At 35.7% G+C, this 20,619-nt stretch overlaps 1 protein-coding gene across 1 annotated transcript; it reads left to right on the top strand.

Moving 5' to 3' along the window:
- Positions 1 to 1,544: 1,544 nt before the first annotated feature.
- On the top strand, positions 1,545 to 18,295 carry LOC121413513 (histone deacetylase 8-like). Its single transcript, XM_041606344.1, has 11 exons — positions 1,545 to 1,585; positions 5,511 to 6,390; positions 7,260 to 7,449; positions 9,253 to 9,394; positions 12,762 to 12,874; positions 13,474 to 13,551; positions 15,224 to 15,332; positions 15,835 to 16,007; positions 16,972 to 17,066; positions 17,542 to 17,647; positions 18,082 to 18,295. Exons 2-11 carry the CDS (start codon positions 5,599 to 5,601, stop codon positions 18,102 to 18,104), a joined length of 1,821 nt encoding a protein of 606 aa, XP_041462278.1. The 5' UTR covers positions 1,545 to 1,585; positions 5,511 to 5,598; the 3' UTR covers positions 18,105 to 18,295.
- The last annotated feature ends 2,324 nt before the right edge of the window (positions 18,296 to 20,619 follow it).

The raw sequence follows: 20,619 nt of genomic DNA on the forward strand, positions 1-20,619 counted from the left end.
TTACAAATTTGACAATAATGATCAAAATGTTAAATCAGTGGTAATTCCACATATCCATGGGAAATGATCAAACACCATTCAAACTTGACAATGAGGAGAAAATTAGAATATTTCACATTTCATTATGTTAAATAAAATACAAAAGAAACGGTGAGTGGATGATGTCATCCGTTGCCTCATTTGCATATACCGACCAGTTAGGATGTGCATAACTGTTTTGTAAAATTGAATTCAGTTTTAAAATATCATAACTTTCTTATCTAACATCCGATTTATTGGAAATTTTCAGTGTTATACGTGTTGGATTTTTTTTTCTTTTTATTCATTCAAATCAATTATTTCTTGGGGAGGACTTGTCTTTTAAGTACTGTTTAACATACTTTTTTAAAAAGGATATGGCTCTTACTTAGTAAATGATGCAAGCGCATAGGCTTGCTTTGTGGCGATTTATGCCTAAACATTTTACATTCTAAGCATTTTTTTAAATGACGAAGAGGATCGATGCATATTAGGTTCTATATGAATAGGTCTATATTACAGAGCACTCGAGCTAGTCTTTTGTTTATATATGCCGACAGAGAACAGGCGGCCTGTTTGTGGGATTTCATTAAGAAGATATATTTAACTCACTATTAAGAGTAATATATGAGCGCGTAGCGCATGCTAAAAATCTTAATACTATATTATCAGCACTTTTTTATTTTTGAAAATTATTAACAGGGTGCGAATCTATCGTTATGAAAATAATAAAAACTCGAAGCACGAGCAAAAAATGTTTGGTGCGTGCATGCTAAAATCGCAGGATCAGCCCCATGAACGTGGATTACAAAGGTGCGAGCCCCTGCAAACCGCGAGTAAAACGACCTGAAAGTTTTCCCTTTTTTCTCAATTATTTCCCTTTCCTTATTTTCTCAGCTTATCTTTTTCCCTGATCGCACGTACCGTTCGAACAAACTAGAAAACTTAGCCTAATCGAAAAAGAAAGGGTTAAAATGTTACTTCACTGTGGGCATTGGGCATACTCGTTGACACAACTGACTAAATTAATTTACATTTATAAGCGCGAAAATTTTTCTTTTTTAAATTATACTAGACAAGAAAAGTGCCTTTATTGTTTATTCTTGTCTTAAAAGTTAACAAAAAAATATAGGGCGAATGGGAAGGAGTGGACAACAAAAATATTTTTTATGATGCTACATTTGTTCAATAATAGTATTGATTAAGACCTAACTATTCTATTCTTTTTTCTTGCTTCGATCCTTCGTTATTTTTCCTGTTCCTTAAAAGTTATTATAATCACATATTGGCGCGGTGGCCAAAGTTCCTCGATCATCAAGATATATAGTTATTCTGAACATTGCCATTGATTTTTGAAAAAAAAATAACCTTTGCTTTCATTTCTACTCTGTAGAATATATTCCCCTTATTTTTGTTTAATTATTTTTTAAGTTAATATAGCTATAAGAAAATAATTGTGTTGCGTGATATGCGCGATCGAGCGTCGCGAGCGAAACGAGAGATCACGCAACAAAACAAAACATGACAAAAAACTTCGTCCGCTGCAGTGTGCCGTGTGCCCATAAATGTGAGTAGATCATGATTATCGAGATTTTTCCCATTTATCCAAAATTTTCCGTTATTTGTGTGCATAGTTGTAAATCGTGTATTGTTTTACCATTGATAATAAATTCAATGCTTCGAATGAGTAATGATTGATGAGAAATGTGACCCCTCGATTTTTCTTGATCCGAGGTGCATGTTTAATTACAGTCCCACATATTGGGAAGTTTGTGTGTGGTGCACAGTGGCAAATTATAGAATGTACAGCGGAGCGTTCAAATTTTTTTTTCAATCCAGCTAGCGGGCGCGACCTGTACATTATGCTTATTAGTACATAACGTAATCCAGCTACTGCCGAGAGCCAATTTATGAAGGAAAATATTGTAAACATGCGCAGTGAAAGCATTCCATTGCCCCACACAGTATTCCACCAAAACAAGTGTGCAATTCTGTAATAAACTTAAAGCCTAAGTTAAAGGACAAGTCAATCCACCCCAACAAAAAGTTGATTTTAATAAAAAGAAAAAAAATCCAACAACTAAGCATAACACTGAAAATTTCACAAAACAGTATAAATGTGCACATTCCTGTCGGTATGCAAATGAGGGAACTGATGACATCATCATTCACTATTTCTTTTGTATTTTAATATGAAATATTCTAATTTTCTCATTGTCCTGTGAAACTAAATTTTATTTCTCCCTGAACATGTTGAATTTACCACTGCTTAACATTTTATTGTTCAGTCAAGTTGGTCCTCATTGTCAAATCTGCAAAATTGAAATAATGTCCCGGGGGGGGCCACTTACATTGACGAGTGGATACCATGCGCGACCAAAAAAACACGTAAAAAGGATGTCCTTTTCACGATAGGGCACGTTACGTACGTAACGTGATAAGGGTGTCAAAAACACAAAAATAATGAAAAAAGGGTATCTATTTCGCTAGGAAAATTACGTGTTTAGGGTCGAATTTGCGGGGATGATATAACAAAATTAAAATGTTTTATAAAGGATGTCTTTTTTGCCCCAACACTACGTGTTTAGAGTCCTATTTGCGCGAGGTGTAGAAGGTGGGGTCGTACTAAACCAAATAAGGTAAAGCCGACAACCAAAGGACCCGTAACAATAAAACATTCCTGTACTTGTTTAGGGGTTCATTTCAGGGAATTTTTGCCAAGAGTATCGTTTTGTTTCCAATACTTGTTAAGGGTAGGGTTTCACACGCCAATACTTGTTAAGGGGTGCATTTTCAGAATATGGAAATTACGTGTTTAGGGTGCTTTTCGAGACCCCATGGTCGCGCATGGTATCCACTCGTGAATGGAAGTGGCCCCCCCCCGGGAATAATGTATAATTTAAAAAATAAATAAAAGAAATAGTGAGTGAAGGACATCATTGATTTTCTCGTTTGCAGGGAGCCAGGGACGGGAAGCCATTGCACTACATGCACCAAATATTTTGGCAATGATAAAGTTGCTCCAAAATACATGTTTTCTTTAGGGTTTCGAGCCCAAACTTAAGTACGGGTAAATGGGCTACAATACCATTTGGAGCCTTTTTGGCACTAAAGAGTCATATTTTTCAATAGTATTTAACATAAAATCAGGGCTCCACACTAACCCATTTTTTCTACTGGTCCAACCTATTCATGTCGGACCAGTAGATACCCAGTTTTTCAAATTTTTACTGGTCCGAACCCAAAATCTACTGGTCCCAAAAACAAAGAAAACATTAAGAAAATGCGCAAGTTTATTTTTCTAGCCTTTCGTTACCCCCCAAAAAAAATGAAGGACAAAAAGAAAGCAAGACCGAAACGAAGAAAGACAGAAACGAAGAAAGAAAGAAAGAAAGAAAGGAAGGAAGGAAGGAAGGAAAGAAAGAAAGAATAAAAGAAAGGAAGGAAGAAAAAAAGGTAAAGAAAGGATAGATGTGAAGGAAGAAAAAAAAGAAAGAACTAAAGGAAAGGAAGGAATAAAGAAGGACAAATATAAGAAAGACTGAAAGAAAGAAAGAAAGAAAGAAAGAAAAGAAAGAAAGAAAAGAAAGAAATGAAGGAAGGAAATGAAGCAAGCAATACAGAAAGAAAGAACAAATCCAGAAAGTAGTAAAGGAATTAAAGAAAGAAGAAGCAATAAAAAAGAAAGGGTAAAAGGAGAGATGGAAAGACAGACAAAAGAAAGAAAGGAAGGATTGAACGAAGGAAGGAAGGAATTAAGGAAGAAATGAAGGAAAGGTAAAATGATAGATAGAAGGAAAGGAAGAAAGGGAAGGAAAGAAGCAAGCAATTATAAAAAAAAAGGTAAAAGAATAGATGAAAGGAAGAAAAAAAAGAAAGACCGAGAGACAAAGAAAGGAAGGAACGAAAGAATAAAGGAAGCAAGCAGTCTAAAAAAAAGAAAGGAAGGTAAAAGGATATAATTAACAAAGGGAAAAAGGAAAGAAGACAGATAGAAGGAAGGAATGAATGTAATAAAGAAAGGGCTGAGAAAAGAAATAAAAAAGAAAGGGTAAATAAAATGATGGATGGAAGAAAGAAACAAAGAATGAAGAAAGAAACAAAGAATGAAGAAAGGGGTAAAAAGAAGGAAGGAAAGAAAGGAAGAAGAGATGAATATAGGATGGATGGACTCAAAAACTAAAGAAAGAAAATATCAAAGAGAAAGAAAGAAAGAGAGAGAAAATGGAAATAGAGAAAATATTTTATAAAAGGATAGAAAGAAAAAATGAATTAAAAGAAAAAATGGAAATTAAAAGAAAAGACAGTAACAAAAAAAATCGAGGGAAGAAACAAAGAAAGATTAAGGAAAGAAAGATAGGAAGAAAGCTAAAACTATCATAAATAATTTATCAGTTTCTTTTTGGCTCAATTAAAATAGCTACGAAAGAAAGTCAGATACCAAGTGTATCAACACACACATAAATGCATATGTGGGGCTATTATGTATTCAGACGATATCACCCGAAACCCGATCTGTTTGAACCAAAACAGAAGTGAAAATTTCTCCTTTTACTGCTTACAAATGACAGAGTTGCTCCAATTTTTAGGAAATATGGACATTATAAGAGCCTTTCATGAGTATGAACCTTGAATTTTGACAGTTCTGTGAGAGATTTCTGCCAGAGTTTAGCCAGGCTTCGTTCGTGCGGGCAGTGGAGAATTTACCATGTGAGTTGTGTGGCTGACTACATGTACACTGCACTGTATGCATGCTGTATACATTACGTGCGATTCATTCTGTGTGTATTCTGTGTGTGAATGGCAGAATTTAACGGGGGAAATGGTTTGCTGTGAATTTGACCATTTCTGGAAAAGTTATTGGCCCAACAATGGTTTTTATTACTGGTCATGCCGGACCCTTAAATCTTGCTATTTTTGGAAAAATTACTGGCCCGACAATGATATTTTTTACTGGTCATGTCGGACCAGTAAATCTTCCAATTTCTGAAAATCTACTGGCCCGACAGCGATTTTTACCGGTCTGGGACCGTCGGACCGCCGCTAGTGTCGAGCCCTGATAAAATTATAAAAAATATTAAAAGTAGAGGAGCGTTTACTCACAGTCTGTTATTGTCACCATCTTGCCGTCTTTGTTGTCGTAGCCTAGCTACAAGATGGGTATATAGGGCGACAATATCATGAGCAGTGCTAACTTAGATTTAAAAAATACTTGCATTGGCCAATAGATATCATGAATCATGCCTAAATTTAAGGTCAGATTTATGGCTGTGACTATAAAACAGATTTAAACAGATAAATGATAAACAGATTTACTGTCAGCCATGGACTACAAATTATTTGTGTAGCTACTTGTAATATTTCAAGTTTTTTCTGACTTACTTTCTAATCAATTTTGGAGATAAGCCCTTATATGATTAAGCATTGAGCTTTGTGTTTTTGTGTTCTTTATAGCCTTTATTGTTTTGCTATTTTTCAATTTTTTTCTTCAGATTCAAAATGTTGTAAATGATGTTAATGGCAAACCACAACAACATTGTGCATCTTATTTGATGTTAATGAGCATCTGCCTGAAGAAACATGAATGATGAAGGTCCATCAGATTCCGAGAACAGTTTTGATGCAAGAAATCAAGGTAACAAAAATGGGTCCCCACCAAGAGTACAGACAGCAGGAATCTTTGGGAATGTGCAAAGGCTTCATCCAACCCGTCCATCTGAGAATCTCCTAAGACTCCAGCCGGCGAGACTGTCAGAGAACACTCCTCGGCTTCAGTCAGCAAGATCTTTGGATAATGCTCCAAGGTTCCAAGTAGCAAGATCATCAGAGAATACTCCAAGGTTCCAAGGTGCAAGATCATCAGAGAATGTCCCCCGGCCTCAAGCAGCAAAATCTACAGAGAATGCTCCTCGACCTCAAATGTCAAGACCTTCAGAGAATTTACAAAGGCCACAGACAATTTGGCCTTCTGAGAATGTTCCTAGACTTCAGTCAGTACAACCAACAGAGAATGTTCAGAGACTGCAGCCAGTAAGGCCTTCAGAGAATGTTCCTCCAGAAATCAGTGTGTATGACTGTAACAGTGAGGAAGAGGATGAGGCTGTTCAACCCCCTCCTAGGAAGCGGGCAGCTCTTTCCCCTCTCAAGCCACTTAATCCCACTGTTTCCAAGACTGTTGAGTCCAGTCAGCCCACCAAAGCCAAAGTCAAGTACATGGGCTCTGTCAGTGGTCCCAGTGGACTGTCTGTAAGGCAAGACTCAATTGCTGGGTCCAAAGACTCACCAGAACAAACAGAGAATAATGCCATTTATTATGTATTCAGTCAGAGACTCCTGCAGTTATGTGATCAGGTGCCAAAGATACCTAAAAGGGTAAGTCATCTATGCTGTATGAACCTAGAAGAAGGTAGAGTTCTTCTGTGCTACCCTTATAGAAACACAGAGATATTACAAGATGTCGATGTCAGGCAATAGTGGGAATTTAATGGACACATAATTTTTGTTTTAATAAAATTCCCCTTGCATACAAGATGTGATTGTCCGGCAATCGTGAGAATTTAATGGACACATAATTTGATTTTTCTTAATAAAAGTCTCCTTGTGTACAAAGCACTGTTTTTAGATAACAATTTACTATCCTATCAATTCTAATCTTGGTCATAGTTGGGAATTAATCAAAGAAAACCAGAATGATAAAAATTTAGCTCCTAAATATACATATTAAGTTCAACAGATAACTTAGTAAATGAAGGATTTCCAAATTCTAATGGAAAGAAAAGTAATGACAATATTTAAGTTGATTAGCCATTGCACTGGCCTAAAATCTGTTAAAGAGGAAATTTATCTAGCTCACTGGCATTTCTTGTTTCTATACCTAATGTCTTTTAAATGTCTACTAAATGCATAGATAAGAGATGCCAAATTTCCCATTTGGCAATATTTTGTACTTTCTAAAGCTGAAAGTATAATGACAATTTTCATGGAAGATATTTCCCCTCTTTTTCTAATACTTAGTTATCTGTTGCAGAAAAGATGGAAATCATGTTTTCCACTAAAGATGCCTACAGTTTGCATCCCTCAGAATACTGCAATCCTATGATTTTGCCATCCCTAATTGTATGTAGTAAAACATCATTGACTTCCTTACACATTTATGATAGAAAAGGAACTGTTACAAGCTACAGAAAAAACATGCATTTGATAAGCCTGGGAAAAATGATGTTTGTTCTTGTTTCCTCCAGGCCAGTATGGTACACACCTTGATTGAAGCATATGATCTACTAGATCATGTGACCCTGATCACTCCGGAGTTTGCCACAAAAGACGAGCTGTTAGCCTTCCACTCTCAGGAGTATATTGAGTTCTTAGAGAGGGTCAACTTGGAGGAAGACTCAGAGAAAGATGAGGAACTCAAACAACAGTTTGGCTTAGGTAGGTTTTATGGATAAATTACCAGTTCATCTACTAACAGTTTGGTCTAATTGCCATATCTAACACATTTACCATTTTGTCTTATTGCCAGTTAGGCTATACCCATATCTTATTGGTCTAACTCTAACACCACTTCCGATTAAATATTTATTAAAGGGGAATGAAACCTTTGGAACAAATAGGCTTATGTAGAAACAGAAAAATAAAAAAAATAAGAATAAAGAAAGTTTGAGAAAAATCGGACAAATAATGAGAAAGTTATGAGCATTTGAATATTGCAATCACTAATGCTATGGAGATTCTCCCATTGGCAATGTGACAAGGATGTGTGGTGTCACTGATGAACAACTTTCCCTTTGGTGGACTATGAAATACCCTCAAAATGTCTCTTTGCTTTTTCTTATGATGATACAAACTCTTTATCCATCATGTATTCTTAAAAAGCCCCGGGGGGGCCACTTCCATTCACGAGTGGATACCATGCGCGACCATGGGGTCTCGAAAAGCACCCTAAACACGTAATTTCCATATTCTGAAAATGCACCCCTTAACAAGTATTGGCGTGTCAAACACTACCCTTAACAAGTATTGGAAACAAATCGATACTCTTGGCAAATATTCCCTGAAATGAACCCCTAAACAAGTACAGGAATGTTTTATTGTTACGGGTCCTTTGGTTGTCGGCTTTACCTTATTTGGTTTAGTACGACCCCACCTTCTACACCTAGCGCAAATAGGACTCTAAACACGTAGTGTTGGGGCAAAAAGGACATCCTTTATAAAACATTTTAATTTTGTTTTATCATCCCCGCAAATTCGATCCTAAACACGTAATTTTCCTAGCGAAATAGATACCCTTTTTTCATTATTTTTGTGTTTTTGACACCCTTTTCACGTTACGTACGTAACGTGCCCTATCGTGAAAAGGACATCCTTTTTACGTGTTTTTTTGGTCGCGCATGGTATCCACTCGTCAATGTAAGTGGCCCCCCCCCGGGTAAAAAGCATGTATTACATGACCTCATGGAGAAAGAACACATGATCTATGGATAGATGTGATAAAAGAGGCAATTCAAGTGAAATATATACTAAAGTAATGGGGAGAGTTGTTCACAAGTGACATCATACATCTTTGTCGCATTGCCAATTTGCTATCTCCATAGCATTAGTGATCGCAATATTTAAATGCTCATAACTTTCTCATTTGTCCGATTTTTCTCAAACTTTTGTTGATCTGTTACTTTTATTTTTCTGTTTTCACACAAACTATCTTGTTCCAATGGTTTCATTCTCCTTTAATCATATTTTCATTTGATAAAGCACAAAATTGTTAGTAGACCGAGAGGAAATTGAACCATTTAGATGAAATGGGGTTTTGACTAATCAGGTATTGGACCATTTGAAGTTTAGAGCAAAGAGCAATGAGACCAGTTGGTAGTAGACATAATCATGGGGTTTGCCCATGTGGTATTAGATTGTCTGAGAAGTAAATCAGTTGCTTGTAGACAAATACATGTCATACAATTGGAATAAGTGTGACAAGATCAAAGGATCAAACCTGGGGACATCTTATGAATGTCACCATCACTGACAATCTGTCATCTGTGCTTCTCAGCCAATGAAATCTATGGAAACTTATCAGATCTGACAACATGTCAGACAACAAATATTGATGAATATTGTAATTTGACTATTGTCTTTTGAAATGATCATGTTTAAATATTCATTACACAGCCTATAAAATGTCGAAGTTATAAGAAAATAATTTCCATTAATCTGTTTTCTAATTTTTCTACATTTTAGGTTATGACTGCCCCAACCTGCCATTAGTGTATGACTTTGTGAGATTGGTCGCGGGTGCATCTCTCAGCTGTGCCAAAGCTTTAATTCAACAGAAATGTAGGATTGCTATCAATTGGAATGGAGGCTGGCACCATGCAAGGAGGTAAGATAGCATGTCTAAGGTATCCCTCACATTTCACCAATTTCACAAAGTAAATTGAAATAAAAATATCAACTATACTTGAATGTTTTGCCTGATTTAAGTGCTTGTACGGGCGTCTACTATTGTCTCCTTTAACTTTGAACTTGGCCAATATCATGATGTCAGTGCTTGTAATCATTTGCAAATTTCAATTGCAATCAGCAATTAGTACATTAAATCAGTACATACTTAACAATGTTCTGCAAGAAACAATCAACAATCAGTTGGAAATTCACTATTGCAAATTAAATGATGGATTTAGAGACCTAAAATTTATGTAGGACTTGATCCCAATGACGAAACACTTATCTAGTACATAACCTTCATTTCCCCTTGCATTGTAACATTCTTGAATTTTTTTTTCAGACTTATGATTTTCATTACAGATCCGAACATGCGATCTTAAACACATAGGCAGAGATGCCAACCAGTACGATTTTATAGTATTTAGTACGATAAAACAAGTAAAATACGACAGTACGATTTTGGCCATCAAAAATACGATTTCCCGACTTTCTGTCATTGTCCTGTTTTTGTCCCATATACCGGTATGTGTGCTGTGTATGTATGCGCCCGCCGTGAGTGAGCAATGAAGCCATATCATACATGTAATTTAAATATCTAAAAGCCAAAATCAAGTAACTTTCAATTTACGATAAGCACAGTTTCAAATTGCCAAGTGCGTCTTTTTTTCAGTACCATAAAAAGTGAGCTACGTCCGTACTTTTTTTCCCTGTATTACATGTACGCGCGTGCTTCCAGTAGCTGTAACAGTTTTTCCCTACTTCACCATGTGCAATTTCTAATGCACACATTTCCAGTCGAGATATCACAATTCTGTGATATAGTAATTTGAATTGCACAGGAGATAAATCCCCGTTCACAGCACATAGGATGTGCGAGTCTTTTATCCTCACAGTCGCCGACTTTGCTTGTCAAAACGGAGCCTTATTAATCCAAAATCAATAGTTGTGAATTATAGCTTTTTAATTTCTTTCTTGGTGAGGGGTAAATATCAGACAATAAATCATCAAACAAGGTTCCATCTAAAAAAAAATAGGATGCCGTGCACTTAAGTGTGGTACTTTTAATTGTGTGCTGTTAGCTAGCCAGTTTGAGCTCATGTTCTCTGCCAGAGCTCTGGGTGAGAATTCTATCAGTAATGGCCTAAATGATGGTGATTTTCTGTTTCAGATAGAGTTTAGATTTCATGTTAATTTTTGAAAACTGTAAAAAAAAATCATGATTTCTTCATTGTGATGAATATTTAAGTTATTAATGAATACATTTTCACAGAATTTAGACTCTCCCAGAATGAAAGGCATTTTCTGTGAAGATCTGCGTTTTCAAATAACTTGTGAAAAACTTAAGGTACATGAACCTACAATACATGTACATTTAAAAATTTACATGTAGCCTGTGGCTATGTGCTGGAATTTGAATAGACTGAGTTAGATATTGATTTAATTTCTTCATTTCTTTAACATAATTTATATGCAATCCAAGTGCACCTCACAGTCACAATCATACACAAACACCCACAACCGTGATTCTAACCATGAAAAAAAACCTTACATTTTTTGTCTCACCTGCGAAGCAAAGTGAGACTATAGGCGCCGCTTTTCCGACGGCGGCGGCGTCAACATCAAATCTTAACCTGAGGTTAAGTTTTTGAAATGACGTCATAACTTAGAAAGTATATGGACCTAGTTAATAAAACTTGGCCATAAGGTTAATCAAGTATTACTGAACATCCTATCAGAGTTTCATGTCACATGACCAAGGTCAAAGGTCATTTAGGGTCAATGAACTTAGACCATGTTGGAGGAATCAACATCGAAATCTTAACCTGAGGTTAAGTTTTTGAAATGTCATCATAACTTAGAAAATATATGGACCTAGTTCATGAAACTTGGACATAAGGTTAATCAAGTATCACTGAACATCCTGCATGAGTTCCACGTCACATGACCAAGGTCAAAGGTCATTTAGGGTCAATGAACTTTGGCCGAATTGGGGATATCTGTTGAATTCCCATCATAACTTTGAAAGTTTATGGATCTGATTCATGAAACTTGGACATGATAGTAATCAAGCATCACTGAAAATTTTGTTCAAGTTTCAGGTCTCATGATTAAGGTCAAAGGTCATTTAGGGTCAATGAACTTTGGCCGAATCGGGGGTATCTGTTGAATTACCATCATAACTTTGAAAGTTTATTGGTCTAGTTCATTAAACTTGGACATTAGAGTAATCAAGTATCACTGAACATCCTGTGCGCGTTTCAGGTCACATGACCAAGGTCAAAGGTCAATGAACTTTGGCCGAATTGGGTGTATCTGTTGAATTACCATCATAACTTTGAAAGTTTATGGATCTGATTCATGAAACTTGTACATAAGAGTAATCAAGTATCACTGAACATCCTGTTCGAGTTTCAGGTCACATGATCAAGGTCAAAGGTCATGTAAGGTCAATGAACTTTGGCCATGTTGGGGTTTTTTGTTGAATAACCATCATATCTCTGTAAGTTTATTGGTCTAGTTCATAAAAAGTGGACATAAGAGTAACCATGTATCACTGAACATCTTGTGCGAGTTAGAGTAGTATTCAAAGTCAGCACTGCTGCTATATTGAACCGTGTGATGCATGTGAGACGGCCAGAGGCATTCCACTTGTTTTTCATCTAAATTTATTATTTAATCTGAAGTCTTTTATATGTTTATTTTATTCATTTATTTAGATTTTTTTTTTTTTTTTTTTTGGGGGGGTTCATTTTTGTGGTTCATTAAAGATGAAAAGTAAATAAGCCCATGTAAAGGGGATGTGGAGTGAGGGTGTCAAAACACACCTCAACATTTAAATCTGATTTCTTAGTTGTTTGAATAAGCCTATTACTTAGCATGCTATTTCTGTACTAATTTGAAAATTGCAGGAGCTGTGCGTACTATAAACAAATTTGGAGTGTGGTTCTCAGTTATATTCTTTTTTTTTTAATTGCCCCTGTTCCAGAAAATTGCCCCCGTTCCAGAAAATTGCCCCCGGTTCCTGTAAAAAGCCCGTAAGCCGGGGGAAATTTTTCAAAAAAAATCGCCCCCGGCCTGCAGCTGCTTAATTCAAGGCTTGCACTGGTCATGTTGAGTTTTCATGAAAATCTGATTTTTCACTAAAAAATATGATTTTTGAGGATATTCAGTCTGATTTTTTGTGTCAAGAGGTTGGCATCTCTGCATAGGAGTAATGCTGAAAAATTGTTTTCAAATTGTTATTACCTCCTATTAAAAGCCTCTTTAATTACATTCTTGAATCTCTTATTTCTGTCCTATAGAGATGAAGCTGCTGGATTCTGCTATGTCAATGATATTGTTCTTGCCATCCTAAAACTCAAGGAGCATTTCAACCGTGTTCTCTACATTGATTTGGATCTACATCATGGTGATGGTAAGACCAATACACTTACAGATTCAATTAAAATACTGAGTCATGTAAATTGCTTTCTTTGGATTCTGATAGTTTGCTTGAATCTACTTAATAACAGGCTATTATTTTATTCTCAAGGATGTTCTTTTTGTAGGTATTTCCATAAACCCTGTTGAAATTTTAAGTTGTTTTGTTCTTGTTCATTCCAAAGGATTGGAAGGGGGGTCAATGTTTCCAATATTATATGTGCCAACATCCAGTAGAGCCAAAAACTTATCTTTCAAGTCTCAAACATTTGTCAAGATTTCAAGCTATAGTAACTCAATGTGATATTTTTTTCCACAGTGAATTTCTTCTTTTTTTCTTCAGAAATAGGTTTTTCCATAAGAATATTGAAGTTAGAGCTGTTTTGTTTACCCCCTCCCTCTCTTGAGATGAAACAAAAAATGAAACAATTCTAACTTAAAATATTTTGTTACAGGATGATGTTTACATTGCATAGCTCCCAATAATAGAGCAATAAAAACACTCTTTTTCTTCCGAGACTACATCTGTGATGTCCTGAAATGGTAAATAATTCTTACAACCTAACTCATACTCACTCTCTTTGATTATCACAGCTGTAGATGATGCGTTTATCTTCACTCCCAAAGTGATGACTGTCTCTCTTCACAAACACTCACCAGGGTTCTTTCCAGGTAATTATCAAGTAGATAATAGTGCGTTATATTACCCTTTTCAATAGGTAATAGTACAATTTTCACTGGTCAATAGTACATTATATAAACCTGGCAGGTACCATTCTCAGTAGAGATGTAAGGCAAGGTGTGGCTTATTATAAATGGAAGTTAACCTGATGCAACTGCAGAAAGGTAACCATTTATTGTAATGATGTCACAATTAAACAATAGAAACACTGTAAAATGCAAAGATAAGTTACCCAGTCATTCCAATGCATGTATGTTCTTGTCTGGTGTAAGTGTTTCATTCAATGTTGAAACAATGACAGGAAGTGCTGATATTGCATACATACAGTGAAATACATTATTACTGTTTTTATGGACACACTGTATGATGTTCATATGATGACCATGTGATGAAAGTGTGTTCTTTCAGACCAGAATTGACGTGATGAAGAATTTCAAATTGGAAAAAAGTTACACATAGTAATGTCAGCAATTGACCCCCCCCCCTCCCAAAGAAAAAAGAAGAAGAAAGTGAAATAGCTTCAATCATTCACTGTTATCACAAAAGTGACATTGGACAAAATTATCAGAATTTGTGCAATGAGTATTGGCACAAGCTCTTTCTCCATGACATCTGTGATATTAATTTAGAATATGTAAGAGTAATGTGTCTATAAAGATTACCTACCTGTATGCTGCATGAAGATCTAGCTGTAGGGAATTAAAGATAAATGAAAGTAGTTGCAGTACACACTGATTTCAAGAGGAAGTGTGTAAAACCAAGCTTAATTGTCACTATATCATCGAGTATCTAGATCTGATACAGTTACATACATGTAAATTGAACTTTGTGAAATCTTGAAATCTACGCTGAAAAATGTTCACACTGAAGATCACCAACACAGGTAAGCGCACATGGGACAGTGTATTATTATTGCTCTGAATGTTGGCGCGATGCTTGACTCGAATCGTGTTCTTATTTGCTAATTTCTCAGCAATTACACAATTTCTTACATTATCCTTTGGCACATATTTTAGTTTATACAAACAAACACTTTGGTGGTCATTTCATTGGATTCTGTATGAACTCATTTTGGTATCGTTACCACAACTAGCATTTACTTTTAATTTCACAAAACAGTTATTTGCTTATCCTTGTCGGTATGCAAATAAGCAGACTGATGACATCACCCATTCACTATTTCTTTTGTATTGTATCATATGAAATATGAAAAATTCTAATTTTCTCCTCATTGTCATGTGAAACAAAATTTCATTCCTCCCTGGACATGTGGAATTACTATTATTTTAAGTTTGTGGTGAAGCTAAGTTGGTCTCTATTGTCAAATCTGTACAAATTGAAATATTGTATAATTCAAACAATAATGAACAAAAAGAAATGGGGAGGAACATCATCAACTCTCATAGTAAGGGACATCATTGACTGTCTCATTTGCATGTCACTCAAAATACGCGAAAATTTAAGATGTCATAACTTTCTATTTTACATCCGATTTTGATGAAATTTTCAGTGTTATGCTTCTTTGATTTTTGCCTTAAGATTCAAATCAACAATTTTGAGGGGTGGACTTGACCTTTGATAATGGAGACCACTTTTCTTGCTTCTCTTGAATAGTTTCACGGGTGGATTGCAATTTAATATTGTATGACCGATTATTTACAGGTACTGGTAGTTTGAATCGAGTAGGAGGGGGAAGGGGAAAGTTCTACACTGTCAGCGTTCCTCTCAAAGATGGTATCAAAGATGAACAGTACTCTGATCTCTTCACAAGGTAACCGCATTAACCCATTGATCCCTATGATCAAGATCATTTGGGCAAGATTTAAAGCAAGAATGTATGATATTGAAATGATATAACATTCGAGAGGTTAAAGAAATCTTTCGGCCAGAATTTACAAAAGAGGATTAGACATGCATGGTATTAAACCATTGACTATGCAGATTTTATGGCTATGATTATGCTTAATTTAGAGCGCATTTAGCATATAAGCGCATATTTATAAAATGGACTTCCTCAAGATATATGAAGTGAATCTGCCCAGTCCATGGCTGCTACTTTGAATGCTATGGAATGCTTTTGATACTCTACTCATTCTTCATCACTTAAACATGTTCTATCCAAATTATTAAGTACACATTTTTTAAACAGACAAGTACTTGGTTGTTATATCATTGGATGTTTGAACTAATTTGTTTTAGATCGTTACCACATGTGGAGTATATGTTTGATTCTCAATGTCATTTATATCTTTCTCTCATTTGCGGTTGTGAAGGGTTATGGAGCAAGTACGTGTGAAGTTCCAACCCAGCGTGGTAGTGGTCCAGTGTGGAGCAGATACACTCTCATCTGATCCTATGCAATCCTTCAACCTTACCCCCCTAGGGGTGGGGCAGTGTGTGTCCAGGGTACTGTCATGGAAACTACCAACTCTCCTATTGGGTGGGGGTAAGTCAATCCTATGCAATCCTTTAATCTTACCCCTTTAGGGGTGGGGCAGTTTGTGTCAAGCTACCAACTTTCCTATTGAGTATAGGTAAGTCAATCCTTTGTAAGCCTTTTACCTTCTCACTCTAGGGGTGGGCCAGTTTGTGTCAAGCTACCAACTCTCCATTGGGTCGGGGTAAGTCAGTCCAATGCAATCCTTTAACATTACCCCTTTAGGGGTGGGGCAGTGTGTGTCCAGTGTACTCTCATGGAAGCTACCAACTCTCCTGTTGGGTGGGGGTAAGTCAATCCTATGCAATCCTTTAATCTTGCCCCTCTTGGGGTGGGGTAGTGTGTGTCCAGGGTACTGTCATGGAAACTACAAACTCACCTATTGGGTGGGAGTAAGTCAATCATTTCTGTGTGAAAGGGCTAGGAATCTTGCCTAAACCGCTTTACAATACATCTAGGCAATATAGGCATCTATTAATGTAAAAAATAAATATCTTGAGATTATAACAATCGGTTTGACTTAGATCTTGGAAAGCTGTTCCAGTGTAGGAAATTATTATGCTGACTTGACTGTATGTGGAGATGTGTTGTAATGCGAGATATTATAATGAATTCATGATGAGATTGAGAGCTCTATGACATGAATTTTATTCCCAATGCATTTAGACACATTACCATTGGCTGGTAATGAATTCTCAGGGCTCTTGAAAGACTTCAATGCATGAACAGTCCACACGATGCTAGCTTGAACATTGTGTCCTGTGTTGTCCAGTAATGCTGTCTTTTAATGGTGACTGCAAGATATGTCGAGGTCAACCAACTTTGAGTATCAACAAATTTACCTGTGTGTGGTGCATTCATTCCTCTGTATCTTTTAAATTCTTATGAAATATTGACAATTTTGAGCACCTTATACTTATAAATTTTTTTCTTTCTTCTCCACATTTCCTTCCTGACTTCTGTGTGATCATAGGAGGTTATAACATGGCTAATACTGCTAGATGCTGGTCCTATCTAACAGGTCTGGTCTTAGGAAAGAAGTTACCATCAGAAATACCAGACCATGAGGTAGGTCCAAAAAAAGAAAAGTCAAAACATGATATTACTAAAAAAAGGTTCAAGTTGTTTTGTTTAATACAGTCATTGATGACCTTTGGATCTTCAGAACTAGTAGAAGAACAAGATTAGATAATTTGGGGTTTTTATGTTCTGCCGTACAAATATCCCTAAAATTATTTCGGCCTTCAACTGCATGTTTGCACCGAAAATCGGCACGTTCTTTTCCCATGATGCAATCTCCGGAACCCTATCGTTGCAGTAAAAGAAAAAAAAAGTATTTTCCTTATAAAGAATGCTATTAAAGATAGAATATTGTGGCGAGTTTTTTCACTTAACAGATTTATCAACGACAATAAAATGAGGGGGAGGGGATAAAAGGACCCTGTCTTTTAGGGTTAATGTAAACCCAAAATGGCTACATTTAACTTTCGAGGTAGTGCAGCTTTGTGTCCAATTTTTGTCTTGTTAATTCATATTCTTATAGTTTTTCTTGGAGTATGGACCTGGTTATCAGCTAGAGGTTTGTCCTGCTCACTATACAAACTGCAACTCAGTGGAATACATGGAGACAATTGCCAAGGCTATTACAAGTAAGTCAGTTGGGGTTTGTTCTATAAATGAGATGGCAAAGAAAATACAGTCAAAGATAGATAATGATATGTTGGGTTTAGACATTGAATTTGGTAATTCAGCATAAAAATTGTATTTTTTTTCATGATATGAAAAATTGAAGCAGAATACTGAAGATGCAATTATTCATGTCATGGCAATTTGAAAGTGCAATCCCTTTTATTTTCATTTCTATGAAAACCAGAAAATGGAGCTTTTTACTAAAAAAAGGTATGATTTATGTGAAACCAATAGAGCAGCCTCCATTCAATCTCTCCTCCCTTCTCTCATTCCTATTATATTCTTCCTGAGACCACTATCTTTTTTTTTTAATGTGGCCAAACTATTGCAGTTTTATCCAATTAATTTGTATTTGTATTTTTCAATAAATTAAAATCTTTGTTTGTTTTTGCAGAAAATTTAGAGAATGTGAGATGAGTTCGTGGTGAAGCACCAAATAACCAAAGATGCTGTGGAATGGATGTGCTATAGAGGATTTCAGTATGAATATACTGGGTAACTCGTGTATGGTGGATGAATCAGTTTGCTGGAAATATGGCGTATATCATGACATGTACAACTGTGTATGCTGAATTGCAAAATGAACCTGCTTTTAATTTTAGGGCATTGAATCCTTAGATGATGAAACTGCAAGTGCAAAGCATTTCTGACTTCAGTGAGAGAAAAACTACAGGTTTATTCAGATAATAGGTTTAACGTTTCCTTGATCCTGTAACACATAGCTCTGTGAAAATGTAACCTTTGTTTTACACAGTGAAGATAAACATGACTTTTGGTCTTTGGTTTCCACTGACTATGAGGAAAGCATGATTATTTGTTTACTTGGAAGTAAGCAACTAGATGACCAATGGATTTTGTTCCTCTTATTGGGACTTGAATCACTGTATCAATTTGCCATGATAAAATACTGAAAAGAATTGCTCAAACGGTAATAAAAAGGATTTTTACAGTGTCGGCTTCAAAATAATAATAATTAGACAGTCTCCATCATTAGCAATTTTTAAAATGTCATTAAAAACTCATATCTTTTATACTTTGTAGTTTTTTATATATATTACATCTTATTAATTAATTGTAAGCGCTTTGGGCCTAATGGGAAAAGCGCAGTACAAATAATAAGTAATAATAATAATTTAAGTCTTATCCCTACCATGAACTTGAAAAAAACAATTTTTACTCTCATCCTGTGCAATTTATTTAACAACGTATTTTATATGCACCCAACAACAAATGTATGGAGATGTAATATCATTTCACTTTTACCAATTAATTGCGTACAAATAGAGAGATAAGATACCATGGTTTTTAAAACGTGTATTAAAAATGTTCTATTCTCTTGTTTTAAATACAAAGATGACAGGCTTTTTTTTATCAGATTTCTTTTATTCACTTTTCAACTTTTCAATGTAATTTTAATGAGATAAAACAGGTGGATAAAATATTACTTTTAATCACAAAATGGCTTGTATAAGTCAATATTTGGTATAGAAATTGTATACATTTTCATTATTTTTTTAATGGCACATTTGTAGAAATATTTCATGTAATCTGATCGACAATAAAGGTTGACCAGTATTATATCATATAATTTTCTCCCTTAACTTTATACTCATTGATAATTGTATGTATGACCTGAAAGCTTAAATTTATATGTATCCCCTTTTACAGATATTTTGAATGATTCTTGCACCTTTGCATAGTAAACATTGATGTGTGAACGTTACTTAAATTCAAAGCCCAAAATATTTTAAATATCAAGTAAATGTTCGTTTATTGTGGGCAAAGCATTGAAAACACATAGTTCATATATGCATTAACACAAGAAAGAAACATTTGAAGTAAAAACAAATTCGAAAATGGTATTTACTTTTCACGATGATAATGAAATCAATACCGGTGTGTTGGCTCAGTTGGTAGAGCGTCTGTCTCACAACCGGGAGGACGGGGGTTCAAACCCAGGCGGCGTCAGACTAAAAAACGTTAAAAGATGGGAGTTGCTGCTACCCTGTTTGGCGATCTGGTGCTGCACAGTGGCTGCCGGGCCCATGATCAATTGGGCAAAGCAAATTTTCAGAGTATTTCATTTCATGTCTATTTCGAACAATAAATTATGGATTTCATTTTCATTTTCATTTCATTGGATGTCAATAGGCTTTTTTAGTGGAAGATTTGGACTCTCATGAATATTGATTCCTGTATTTTGTCACTTTTACATATGATCACACTCATATGCATATTCATGATAGGATTATTCTGTGATGTATTCAAATGAATTCTTTGTGTGTCACGGTGTGGCTTGCCCTTTCCAATCAGAGGGTCGTGGGATCAATTCCCAGGCCATGACCTTGATTTTGTTAAAGGTAGATATTAAGTTTTTGTAGGATTTAAAATAAAAATAAACGATTCAGTAGCTATGTCAGTCATGATTGCAATCGTTAGGCATGCCTAGAAGTCAATACTTTATTAGGGCAGGGCCACTTATCCATAGGACACCTTTTTTATATTACAGCACAAATTAGGTGGGGGGGGGGAGGTATGGTGAGGGCAGAACAAATAACCCATGCAAAGGGCATTGAATCCAGTCAATATGTCATCCATACCATGAACTTTGATTTAAGCCATTTCGATTCAGACAGAAATGGCAAGAAGCCATGCATTTAGGTATTCATCAAGATATCTACCATGTCAATATTGGGTATCATCATACCATTAAGAATGATTTCAGAAGATATGGTCTCTGCGTGTCATTTGTCATTGTGCTGGGGCCACCCAGGTGGTCTACCTGCTGGATGCTGTCAGGTATGGACAGCGTATCGCGAACCTTTATTACTTGTTGCCTTTTTAGTTAAAACTTCCATTTGTAAAAAAAATTGTGGAATTGTTGATTACACTTAAGAAATAAACTTCTCAAAAAAAGTTGGAAATCTGACTT

This window comes from Lytechinus variegatus, chromosome 4, assembly GCF_018143015.1.
Source record: "Lytechinus variegatus isolate NC3 chromosome 4, Lvar_3.0, whole genome shotgun sequence".
Taxonomy (NCBI): Eukaryota; Metazoa; Echinodermata; class Echinoidea; order Temnopleuroida; family Toxopneustidae; genus Lytechinus; species Lytechinus variegatus.

What these genes read in the sequence shown, in the direction of transcription:
- LOC121413513 (XM_041606344.1), top strand. Translation starts at nt 5,599, where the DNA reads ATGAATGATGAAGGTCCATCAGATTCCGAGAACAGTTTTGATGCAAGA. An exon ending in TACTCTGATCTCTTCACAAG is followed by an intron (nt 15,333 to 15,834) that starts GTAACCGCATTA and finishes GCGGTTGTGAAG; the next exon opens with GGTTATGGAGCAAGTACGTG. An exon ending in CAGAAATACCAGACCATGAG is followed by an intron (nt 17,067 to 17,541) that starts GTAGGTCCAAAA and finishes ATATTCTTATAG; the next exon opens with TTTTTCTTGGAGTATGGACC.